Raw genomic sequence first — 13,068 nt, forward strand, 5'->3', positions numbered from 1 at the left:
AGTCTGGTGAGTCCTTTTTAAATATCTGGCCTTGGAAAACCTTTGCAATGATAGCTCCCATTTATTTCAAGATTATTGGACTAACTGAAAAAGAAAAAGCACAGCAAAACAGGAAAAAGTTCAATATTTACACACATCCATCCCCGAGTTCTCAACCCTAACTATATATTAGAGTCACCTGGGAAACCTTAAAAACAAGGGTGCTTAAGCTCCACCCTAGAGACACATCCTATATAATGAAAGCCTAATATGCTAAGTGTCCAACCGTTCAACCAGTCACTAGACATGCACTGACCACCAGGGGGCAGACGCTCCAATCGATAGGTTAGCTTGCTGCTGGGGTCCAGCCAATCGGGACTGAGCGAGACGGGGTGAACACGCCCTGGAGCCCTCTCGTGGTCCCTCCCCGGCCCCGATTGTGCACCAGTGGGGTCCCTCAGCCTGGCCTGTGCCCTCTCACAATCCGGGACCCCTTGGGGCAAGTTGGAGAGCCAGTTTTGGCCCAATCCCCGCAGGCCAGGCCAAGGGACCCCACTGGTGCACAAATCCGCACACCAGGCCTTTAGTATTAAATGACTGAGTGTGCAGCCCAGGCATCCCCAGGTCCTCAGAGAATTTTAATGTGCAGCAGGACTGAGAATCATTGACATATATGCTCCTTGTCACTAAGAAGCCTGAGAGATGAACTGCAGAATCAGCTCCACTCCTTGACATCCCCTTTGCTTACCCTAGGATGCTGTCTCCCACTGGCACCTTCAGTGGGAAAGGGAGTTTTCAGATTGGGTTAAATCTATTCCACTCAAATCAAGATCATTTGTACAAGCTGATAAACCTGAACTGACAGCTTAAAAACCCCATTTTATTTTAGGTCAGTAGAATTTTCCAGCTTGGCAATTACCTGCTCAACAATAGATGCCAGGCGTCCCAGTGCCAGGCCACATTCATCCCCTCGGGTTACCACGGCGCTTCCGAGTTTCACCACGATTCTCTTGGCATGCTTCAGCTCACTGCGGTGGGCAAAAGACTTGCCATGTGCGCGACTAAGGGGTACGGTGATAAATGGGATGTTGCTCCAAGAACGGACATTTCTGATGGTTGAAGGCTGGACAGGATCTGCAGCCCCCAAAGTTGAATGAAAAAAAGAAGAAAAAAAAAGGAAAAGAAAAACACAATATACTGTCTCATTAGAAGATACATGCACGGCATTAACCAGTTTAGCTATCAAAAAATAGTTTTATCAGTCTTAAACAAGTAAAACCAGTATATCAAGTCATATCTAGCACGTACCCACTACACAGGTCACAGGTACATTCAAACACTACTGGTGAAGAATTCAAACAAAACGATTTTCCCTGAAGATGTGTCGGCAAAATACATCAAAAACCTTAAAAACGTTCACAAATCTTTGCTCTGGCTGGTGTGGCTCAGTTGGTTGGATATGGTCCTGCGAACTGAAAGGTTGCAGGTTTGATTCCTGGTCAGGGCACCTGCCCAGGTTGCAGGCTCAATCCTAGGTAAGGGGTATGTGAGAGGCAGCTGATTGATGTTTTACTCTCACATTGATGTTTCTCTCCCTCTCTCTTTCCCCACACTCTTCTTCTCTCTAAAAAAAAAAAAAAAAAAAAAAAAAAAGTTTGCATCTTTTCATCCAGCAATTCCACATTCAGAAATTTATTCTAAGAAACTACTCAGAGATCAAAACAAAGAGATTCATCAGAAGGCTGTTCACCAGTGTTATTTATAATAGGAAAAATCGGCAGGTAAGTGTCCAAAAAAGGGCAGATGGATTAATGAGCATTTTTAGGATTTTTAATAACACAAGAAAATGCTCATGATATGTTTCCTAGACGTGTCTAAATGCACAGAAAAAAAGATGCAGAAAATAAATCAAAACATTAATATTTTATCTCATGGGTTATGAGTGATTTAATTTTCTTCTTTATTCCTATCTATGTTTTCCAAATTTATGCAGTAAAAATGCATTGCTTTCATAATAAAAATACAGTATATGTGCTTTAAAAGCCACATCACTATAAAAAGAGAGTGAGTCTGATTAGCAAAGGCAATTAAGAGCAAAGTAATTAGTAAGAATAATAAAAAATTATAACTAATCTAGCTACAAAGTTTCTCTCTGACAAGGCAGCATGAATCCAGGAAGAGTAATGTTGGAGTCAGACATTTGTTGCTATCCCTTGGGACATCTGCCCTTAAGCAACCGTTACTGATTCCTTTTGGGTGGGGGGCGGCGCAAAACTGTATAAGATTTCTAAGGAGGCAAAACAAAACAACAAACTACTTACCAACTACCCGTTTGCCCTCTCTCACAAATTAGGAGGTTTCCTGTTCTAACCAATCAAAAGGCTGCAGTTCCCAGACTTTCTTGCTCACCTCGACATGGCATGTGACTAAGTTCTGGTTAACACAGTACGTATGAAAATGTTATGTGGGACTTCAAGGAATTTCCTTAAAAAGAAAAGAGCTTCCTGCGTGAGATCTGAACCCATACTGCCTGGTTTCAGGCCGCCAACAACCACATCTATTTGGGCCAATTCATGGCTATTATTTGTCCCCAGATAAGTCAAGGTGCAACGCTCAGAGCCCTCCAATTACTCTACCCACAGAACCATTCTGCCTCTTAGAGTCTCCTCTCCTTCTTACCCAATGTTATGTTGCCTACTGATGCGTTTTTGACTGAAATTACATTAAAGGTAAATAAAAAAATGTAAAAAAAAAAAAAGGAAAAGGAACAGAGCTTCCTTCTTCCCTTTGTCCATCCTGCTGCTTGGAACGTGGGTATGAAAGCTGTAGCTCAAACATCCACTGTGGACCGTAAGAAACCACGGTAGAACTGCGGAGCAAAAGGAGCGCGGAAGCCTGATGATTTCACGGACTCCCTGGAAGCCCTGACTGCCTCCCTTCTTTGAGGACCCCAGGCTTCTCTCAAGGGAAAGAGAAATAGATTTCTATCCTGGTTGAGTCATTACTGTGTTGGGTTTTCTGTCACCCGCCCCTGGCCTAACTGTACCGAACACAGAAGAGAATGAGGGCACAGGCAGAAGGGCAGGTGAGGCCTGCACAGGGAAGAGAAGCTGGAAGTGGGCGTGAGTGGTTGACAAGTGGTCTCACTCGCCGCGAATGGACTTTCGCTTGGTGGGATTCCAGGTTGTAAGAAGCAAGACAACATGGGCAACAGGCCACACAGGCTCTCAGCAGACTACACTTTAGGCATCCCCTCCCCACACCAAGAGCTCTCTCTGTGTCATTACAGGCATTAATGAGTTACTAAAAGTAATCATTCTAAGTCACCTTTTGGATCATTCTATAATTATACTATTATAGAATAACTTCTTCCACTTGAGTCAAACATTATTACCTCCATTTATATTTACAGATTTCCTCAGAATTTCCCTAGACCCACTGCCTCTCTCTCCTGACCATGCACCACTAACTCTAACTGTAATCCAGCTTCTAGCCTTTTCTCTGGGCTGTAACAATGGTGGGGACAGCAGGCAGAATCTTATTCTTGGGGATCAGAAGATCGTTGTGTTCTCCTCCCTCTCTGCCTCCTTCACACACAAACCTTCCCCCTCTTAAATAATCACTTTTTAAAGTGACTATGTTTCAAGCCTGCTGGAGATACCAGAAAGATAACATGGTCTCCTTTCAGAATGGGCTTGCAGTCCAGTTGCTGGCAGAAAGCTGCTCACTAAGTCCATCATCTGGGACACCCCTGGTGCTTGGCACCCTTGCTAACAGGTGGTTTGTCTCTTCCTGCTGGGAGATCCCAGAGACCAAAGGACTGTTTGCTGTTGGGGCTAAGTTCCCTGGAGAACTCCCTTTCTTCATTAGGTTCATCAATATAGGTAGCCTGGCTCAGTCTTCAAGGATATTACCTATCCTAAGCAATATATACACCTAAGTCTAAGCTTAAAAGTTGACCTGACAGAGAGAGAGGTGGTGGAGGGAGAGACTTACTCCACTGGGATTTGGACCTGGGATCATCAGTGGCTGCAGAGCTCCAAGTTACTAGTACACCCAGTATCATGCACCCTTAGACAGCTCTCAGACCAGGCCTGCTGGCTATCTTTCTCTCCTGTCACTACAGGGCATCTCCTGTCCTGGAAGTGTGCTGACATGGTTGGAAGTAGTAGCATACATGTCAGTTCAGGTGATCAGATGACAGAAACCAATCAAAATCAGGCCAGGTTAGCATGAGACACCTGATGCACAGCCTATATCAGCAGAGGGTGGCTTGGCTCGGTGCCAGGCAGTCAAGGGTCGCTCTGGCTGCTGGCAACTGGGTCACAGCAGATCAGGGCTGACAAGGTTCAAGAGGCCACACAAGGCTTCAAGCACATAAAAGCTCAGTCACATCCAGTGGGCTAGATCACCAAGGACAGTTCTATGGAACCCAGGGCTTTTTGGGTTTCCTGTTTAACAACACTCTCACCTCCCAGATTGACCCTACCTTTCTTGGTGGCATTATTTTATGTTCTGCAGTGTATTATACTCTTTAGGGTCCATACTGAAGACTGGGAAGGCCTTGATTACTTTGGAAAAATCTAAGGCTTCTGGATGGGTTATCTCTTCCCATCTTCTAAGGAATCTTTAGGCTTTAAGTCCCAGAGAATAGCCATCGCTCCAAAGTATGTCTGAGGGGCTACAGAGGTGTACGTGCTGGGGGTTGCAGGTGGGGGAGTAAGGTTGTCCATATTCCTCAGAAGTGCCCTGGATCATACTCCAAGGGAGGATCAGCCCTTGACCTTTTCAGCATCAGAGCCCTTATGCTCTGCAATCAGTGAGGCTGTGTCCCAGGCCTGAACAAGAAGGAATTCTGACATCATTTATTTCTCCCTCCCTGGCTTTCCACTTCCCTGTGTTTGTATGTATATGCTTTCTCACTTTGCCCTTCTAATTTCTTTAGTTCTCTTCTGCTTATCATGGTCAGTGAACACAGGGCTCCAGGCTCCCAGAAAAATCTGGATACAAAAATAGAAAAATAAATCTAGGGACAAGATCAGAAAGTGCCTCCTTCTGTGAATGAGGCTACTGAGAATAAACAATATCACCAATAAAAATACTGAAGTGAATACTGAATATATACCAAGAGCTGTGTTAACTATTCATACACCTTTATAGGGAGAGGATATAGAAAAGGTCAAGTGTAGACTCTGGAGCCAGACTGCCTGGATTGGGATCTCAGCTTCCACTTACTTGCTGTAACCTTTACCTATGGCATAAAGTTGTGAGGGAAGGAAAGAGTTAATTCACTAAGGAACTGGCACAAAATAAAAACTCAAGTATTAGCTGTTATTATAAAAAAGTGTTAGCTATTGTTGTTGTCGTCATCATCATCATCATCGTCATCTTACTGAATTCTCATAAGTTAATACTCATGGCTTAGGTATTATGAGTTAGTTAAGGGAACTGAGGCCCAGAGAAGTTGAGTAACTCACCAACATTACCAGATTGCAAAAATGGCCTCAATACTTGAAGCTTCTCTCACCAACAGGTGGAGTCTACTTTCCCACCCCTTGAATCTGAGCTGGCCCTATGACTTGCTCTGTCCCCAACCATGATGTGAAGAAGCCATGGATAGCCTGCTGGAGGATGAGAGACCATATGGAAGAGAAATGATCTATCACCCCAGCAGAGCCCTCACCCTCACCCCTACCCCCACCCCCACTCTCAACAATCAGCCCTGAGCCAATGTGAAAACTAACACAGACACAGAACCACTGTGCCGCTGAGCCCAGTCCAACATGCCAACCCATAAAATTGGTGACCCACAGCTGCTGTCACTAAGTTACTTACAAAGCAAGTAGCAGAATTAGTTTTCAAACCCAGGGAGCCTACGTCCAGACCCTGACCTCTTTTCCACATTCCTGGGAAATAGAGATTTTTCCAGATAATAAGCTCGATTAGTTGATAAGCACGTCCTCTGCAGTAAGGTTTGGAGCTAGACTGTTGATAAGATTTAGGTGTTATCAAGGGGATAGCCAATTCAAAATATCATAAACGGCCTTTGAACAAATGGTGCTGCAACAACTACACATCCATAGGCCAAAAAATGAACCTTGCAACAACTAACCCTCACACCTTACATAAAAATTAACTCAAAGTGATCACGGACTTAAATGTAAAACTATAAAACTTTTAGAAAAAAAGAAAAGAAAATCTAGGGCTATTCAAAGAGCTCTTAGACGTGACCCCAAAAGTACAATCTATAAAAGTAAAAACTGATAAATTGGACCTATCAAAAAAATTTTTTAAAAACCCAAACACAAAAAAGCATAAACAAACAAAAAAACTTTCCTGTTAAGAGAATGAAATGACAAACTACAAACTAGGAGCAAATATTTCCCAACCACATATCTGACCAAGGACTAGTATCAGTAAAAAAACTAAACAATTCAATTAAAAATGAGCAAATGACATTTCACTGATGAGAATATACCAATGGCAAATAAGCACATGAAAAAATGTTCAACATCATTAGCCATTTAGGGAAAAGCAAATTAAAACCACAATGAGATATCATTACACACCTATCAGAATCGATAAAATAAAACATCATCAAAGTTTGGTGCGGATGAAGAGAAAGCGGATCACTCATACATTGCTGGTGTGAATATAAAAAGGTATAGCCACTCTACAAAAACAGTTTGGCAGTTTCTTATAAAACTAACTACCATATGACCCAGCAGTTGAATGCTTGGGCATTTACCTCAGACAAATGAAAACTATGTTCACACAAAATCCTGTACTTAAATGTTCATAGTGGCCTTATTCATAATAGTCAAACAATGGACACAACCAGCTGCCCTTCAATGGGTGAATGGTGAATGAAATACGATTCAGTAATAAAAAGGATCCAGTTTACACACACAAATTGAATGAGTCTCCAGAGAATTTTGCTGAGTTAAAAAAAAAAAAAAAGCCACCACCACTGGTCACATACTGTACGATTTCATTTGTATAACATTTTGAAATGACAAAACTATAAAAATGGAGAACACAGTAGAATTTGCCAGGGGTTAGAGACAGGGAGGAGGGGGATGGCTTGAAAGGACAAACCTGAAGGATCCTGTATCTTGACTCTATCAATGGCAATATCCTGGCTGAGAATATTGGGAGAAATGGGTAAAGGACATAAGGAATGTCTCAGTATTAACTCTTATAACTGCAAATGAATCTATAATTATCTTAAAATTAAAAATACTTAATTACAAAAAAAGTAATGAACAAAAATAGCCTGTAAAAAATCTAGGGGGAATGAATATAGATAACACTTTATTTAAATAAATTTTTAAAAATATGTTTTTATTGATTTTAGAGAGAGAAAAGGAGAGGGGAAGAGAGAAACATCGATGAGAGAGAAACAGCAATTGGCTGCCCCTTTCTGGGGATCGAGCCTGCAACCTGGGCATGTGCCTTGATCGGGAATGGAACCAGTGACCTCTTGGTGCATGGGATGATGCTCAACCAATTGAACCAGGACTACATTTTCATTTTCATTTTGAATTATTTACTTATTTGACATACAAAATGTTGGACACAATTACTGTAAACAACTGGGTAACTTTGGAGGGAAGTACATATCCAAGAAACGATCACCATACCCTATCCATAAAAGTGCCTATTATGTCCCAAGCTTCCCTTTCTCGACACCAACGCTTAGACCACTTCACCAGTAGGCTGCTGCCTTGCTGACTGTCTTTGTCCAACTCCACCATTTCATATTTTTCCCCTCCTTTAAAACCTTGTTTGAAACACAGGCCGACCAAACTCCCCACATATTTCTAAGTCTCCTATGGTACATACGCGATCTGGAGAGAGCTGTGGATTGAGCCCAGGGCAGGAGACGCTGGTTGAAGGGCTGGAAGCCAGAGCGGCAGACTTGACTCAACATGTTGCGATGTGGTCACTGATCAAAGTGCCTGCAGAATGCATTTTTAAAAAATTGAATAATGAAAAACACTAGACAATTCATTTCCTTTTCCTCTTCTTCCCCACATTCAGAATAAAAACTTGACCCTCCTGCTTCAAACTCCTCTATATTAAGGAAACTCCTACCTCCCCTGTAGAGTGTATAAAAGAGAGAAAAACACAAATGGTTACATCCCACACTCCAACTCAACCTTTCCTGTCCTAGCCTGCCTTAGTTTTTGTGAAAGTAAATGGCAATTAAGGATTATGAATATATATTTTTTAAAATATATTTCACTTTATTTTTTACAGAAAGGAAGGGAGAGGGAGAGGAATAGAGAGTTAGAAACATCGATAAGAGAGAGAAACATCGATTCAGCTGCCTCCTGCACACCCCCACTGGGGATGTGCCTGCAACCAAGGTACATGCCCTCGACCGGAATCGAACCCGGGACCCCTCAGTCCGCAGACTGATGCTCTATCCACTGAGCCAAACCGGCCAGGGCGGATTATGAATATTCTGAGTGACAAAAAAGTCTTTAAGGTATAGTGTTTATCTTCACTACAATTCCTATACCACTGGGGAGTCTCCAACAGATTAAAAGCAGATCCAACAGCCCGGGCTGCGTAGCTCAGCTGGTTAGAGCATTGTCCTGATACACCAAGGCTGTGGGTTCAATCTCTGGTAATGACACAAATAAAAAGCAACCAGTGAATGCATCAATGAGTGGAACAACAAATGTTTCTCTCTCTCTCTAAAATCAATCAATAAAATTAAATTAAAAAAAACAACCAGATCCAACATCCAAGAGCCACCTCCACCTTCTGCTATTACCCCTCAACAGACCTCTGAAAACCACATCCGTGACATGTCAGCTTGATTCCTGCTGACACCAGAAGAGGGAGGAAAGGCCAGAGGATGCTGCCACGTCTTTCTGCCTGCCATCCACAGGGAACTAAAGCACATTCTTACATCCCTGGGAGGGAGTGGTAATGTCCGTAAGTGGCTGGCATTTTAAATGACTGTGGGCACATCTCAAGGAGGATGAGAACCTGGCTAGAAACCTCAAGTTAAGAACATGGTGGTTGTGGGCATTTTCCCACCCTCGGTCCTACTTGAGGCTTTAGCCAAAGAATAATTTGTTTCACAAAACAGTTGGGAGCTCCTTCCTATACATAGACAGAGAATGAACCATTTATTACTGTAGCTGGTTCATTGCTGCTTTCACAAGATAAGAAAAATACTGCCCTTCTTCGCTAGCTGGGGCCTTCTTTCAACTTTTGCTCTATGGGTTGGTGGACATATTCCTCCCCTCTTAAATGTGTCTCAAAGACTAGCATTTAGGCCCAGGGTGAAGAGAAATAAGGAGTGGGGTGTACTGTTCTTCAATTTGTACTGCACAAAGGCACATAAAGGGGAGAGAAGAGATTGGCAGGGTCCATCTGTTGTAAAAGATATGGCATCTAATAGGCATAGAAAGTGCTAAGTGCTGTCTTTATTGCCTTCTGTGTTTGTGACAATCTGGAAGAGAAGATCCCAAAAGAAAATTATTTGCATAATAATGAAGCATGATATAAGCCTATGGTCTGTTTGCTTCTTGTGTAAATTCCTTCAGTAATTGTTGCTAAACAATTATTTCCATATGAATTCTCAAAATACTCATAGATAAGCCAAAAGGTAAAATAATCAAGTAGTGACATTAAAATTCCAGTTCCATCTCCTTCATGAACCTTCTCCAGCAACTTTAGCATTCAAAGTTGGGTATCATCCTACAGGTTACCTTTTAACTGGTTCCTCTGTTACTGTTGCGTTTCCCAGCAAGATTATAAACTGACAATAGGATGGGAACATGGGCTGTGAAGTCCGAGAGATTTGGGTTCAAGCTCTGTACTTGCTGGCTGGGTGCCTTTTAGAGGATGACTTGATCCTTCTATGCTTCGGTTTCTTCTTTTGAAAATCAGGGACAATAACAGCAAGGACCTCATACGATTATTGTGAGAATTAAATGAGGCAATGCATGGAATGCCTGGGTACAACAGATGGTCAATAAATATCAGCTTTCCTCCTCCTGTCTTTTAGGCACTAATGGTATCTTACAACCATTTCTTTGTTTCCTTCAGGCCCTATCACAGGCACAAGTAATTCTATAAATATTCTCTGATGGAGATAGTCACAATCACACTTACTGAGTGTTTAGCCCTCTCTTATCTAGGAGTAACTGAAAGCTCTGCATGCTTAAGGTCACTAAGATATTAGGATGAAGGCTGACCTGGAAACCACCCTCCTGGCCTCTCCCTGCACCACACAGCCTCTGGTTGACCCCTTCCTCACGGCATGGATGGTTCACCTGCCGGTTTATTATGCGCTTAACAAGCAGATGGCTGATTCCTGGGAGCAAAGGGTATGTTTGTCTGTGTGTCTAGACTCAACGTCATCAGCTGAGAAGCGTTTCCATGTTTTGACCCAGGACATTTCTCAAGTACCTTTCCATAGGTTCTAAACAGAAAGCCCTCACCTTATCGACTTGGACGGAGAACTGAACTTTAATCCTAGCAGACTTCACCCCGAAATACAGGCTCGGTATATGGTTCAGTTAATACACATGTCACCGCCTTAGAGAGCGGGGAAAACGGGGGTTGGGGGGTGGGGTGGAGTGGGAAGGTCTGGGTGCTCCCTGACAGCCCAGGACCAATCACAGACCACATGCCATCCTGCACGCACCCTGCAAAAGGCGGTGGTGGGCCGATGGAGGGGGGCCTGGCTTTCAGGGAGGATCGCGAAGGCCGCGGGCCACGGGGACCTGCACCCACAGGCCCCTGAGGTCAGCGTGTGGCCAGTTACAACCCAGGGTAACCCGATGCCGAGGCAGGTGCCCTGGACCGGAAGGGGCCCGCCGAGCCTTCGAGCATCTGCCTGGACAGTCCTCCATGTGGGGGGCCAGGGGGCCGGGTACCCTAGGTCCCCGCACACCCCAGAGCCTCCGCGCCCCGCCATATGGACCGCGCCGGGGCCGCGTGCACCCCTGGGCGGCCCGGCCCGGCGCCATCGCTCAGCGCGGCTCCTGCTGGGGCGGCGCGCCCGCAGACCCCACGCTGCCCGCGGCCGAGCACGCACGCCTTCCCCGCCCCGGCGCATCAGGCCCCGCAGGGGCGCAGGCGCCCCGCCATCCCTGCGGTCCCCGCCGCCCGCCGCCCGCCGCGTACCTGCCTCGCCGCCGCGTGCCCGGCCCCGCCGCCCCGCCGCCCCGCCCGCAGTCCACGCGGGGCCGATGCTGGCGCCGGCCGACTCTCCTTTTTCTTCCGTCCACGTCCCGCAAGATGACGTGACGTCAGCGGCGTAGGCGTAGGGCCAGGCCGTGCGGCCTCCGCTGTCGGCGTGGGGCGCGGGGCCGCCCCGGGGCTGCGCTGCGGCCGCGGCGTAGGCGCCTTCTGAGAATCGGCCGCGCTCCACGTGGCGGGCCCCGCCCACCGAGCCCGGGGCGGCCGGCGGGAGGCGGGGCTGGCGGTCTGGGGCCGAGCGTCCCGGTCCCGGGAGGAGGGCCGCCAGGGGGCCTTCCCGGGAGGCGGGAAGATGCCGGGGTGCCCCCGCTGCTGGGGGAACTCATTCGGGGTGTTTCCGGCGCGGGGCCCACACCTCGAACATCGGCGGAGTCTATGCACACCTGCAGAGCCCACAGCCCGGCAAACTTTTGCTGTTGAAATGGGAAAAATGTGGGCACCGAGATACAATGACTTGCCCCCTAATCGTCTGGGGGTTTTCCCAAGGGTCCCAGCCAACTCTTTTTTTTTTTTTTATTGATTTTTTACAGAGAGGAAGGGAGAGGGATAGCGTTAGAAACATCGATCAGCTGCCTCCTGCACACCTCCTATGGGGGATGTGCCCACAACCAAGGTACATGCTCTTGACCAGAATCGAACCTCGGACCCTTCAGTCCCTAGGCCAACGCTCTACCCACTGAACTAAACCAGTTAGGGCCCCAGCCCAACTCTTGTTGGGCAAAGGCATTGGTGAGGATATTGCCCTTAAATAGCTGTATTTCATCCTAGGCAACTGGAGCTATTTCAAAGGCGAATGAGGATCCACCCTTAAAGTTAGAGCGCAGACTCTCGGCCTCTCTCTACTTGCTGTGCATGGCTCAGAGGGCGCATTCCCGCAGGGGCGCGGACAGGCCGCTGGGCCCAGGGAAGGCGAGGCGGGGAGGCAGCACTTGCGTGGCGCTCGGTGACAGGGAAGCCCTCTGGCCCCTTCTGTAGTTGTCCCTGAGGACATTGCCGAGCCTGCTTGTTCAGTCCCTCATTCATGGCGCATTGGCTCCTTTCCGTGTTATGCGTTCCCGAGAAGACACTGTCCCCTCCCCGGTGGGTTCACAGCCTCTGGGAGAGACAGACACGTGAGCGATGACTGTGAGAGAGTGTGATTCACTCTAGAGCAGTGGTTCTCAACCTTCCTAATGCCGCGACCCTTTAATATAGTTCCCCATGTTGTGCTGACCCCCAACCATAAAATTATTTTCGTTGCTACTTCATAACTGTAATTTTGCTACTGTTATGAATCGAAATGTAAATATCTGATATGCAGGATGTGTTTTCATTGTTACAAATTGAACATAATTAAAGCATAGTGATTAATCACAAAAACAATATGTAATTATATATGTGTTTTCCGATGGTCTTAGGCGACCCCTGTGAAAGGGTCGTTCGACCCCCAAAGGGGTCGCGACCCACAGGTTGAGAACCGCTGCTCTAGAGGAAGGGGTGCCCAGGGACGCAGGCCAGGCTTTAACAAGAGAGTAGACATTGGACGTGTGCTTTGAGGGACAAGAAGCAGTTCATCTGGAAGAGGGAGCAGGATCCTACCAGGAAGAGGATGGAATGTGCAGAGGCATGAGCCATGCCCTGCATGTGAGACAAGGCAGGAGAGGTGTTTGCCACCGTGGGAAAAGATGTCTGAGTCATGCTAACGAGCTTGAATTCTATTATCATCACTAGGGAGATTGGATGTTAGCCTATTGCAAAGGCCCAAGAAATGATGGCTGGAAAAAAGGCTCCAGCCGGGGACATGGAGCATAAAGGAAGAGCTTATAGCACTTACTGCTGAAAGTGGGAGGGTGAGAGGAGAGGAGGGGTCCCTGCAAATTC

At 46.2% G+C, this 13,068-nt stretch overlaps 1 protein-coding gene across 2 annotated transcripts in view; it reads right to left on the bottom strand.

The window, feature by feature from the left end:
* ALDH18A1 (aldehyde dehydrogenase 18 family member A1) overlaps positions 1 to 7,940 on the bottom strand; it is a 32,833-nt gene extending 24,893 nt beyond the window's left edge. For both annotated transcript variants that reach the window (XM_081104360.1, XM_081104359.1), the window contains exons 1-2: positions 7,825 to 7,940; positions 899 to 1,113 (exon numbers count right to left, since the gene is read on the bottom strand). In XM_081104360.1, coding sequence (XP_080960486.1) covers positions 899 to 1,113; positions 7,825 to 7,912 — 303 coding nt within the window. In that variant the 5' untranslated portion in view covers positions 7,913 to 7,940. The remainder of the gene's footprint in view (positions 1 to 898; positions 1,114 to 7,824) is intronic.
* Positions 7,941 to 13,068: the final 5,128 nt, after the last annotated feature.

Source organism: Myotis nattereri (genome assembly GCF_964212035.1).
Source record: "Myotis nattereri genome assembly, chromosome: 13".
Classification (NCBI taxonomy): Eukaryota; Metazoa; Chordata; class Mammalia; order Chiroptera; family Vespertilionidae; genus Myotis; species Myotis nattereri.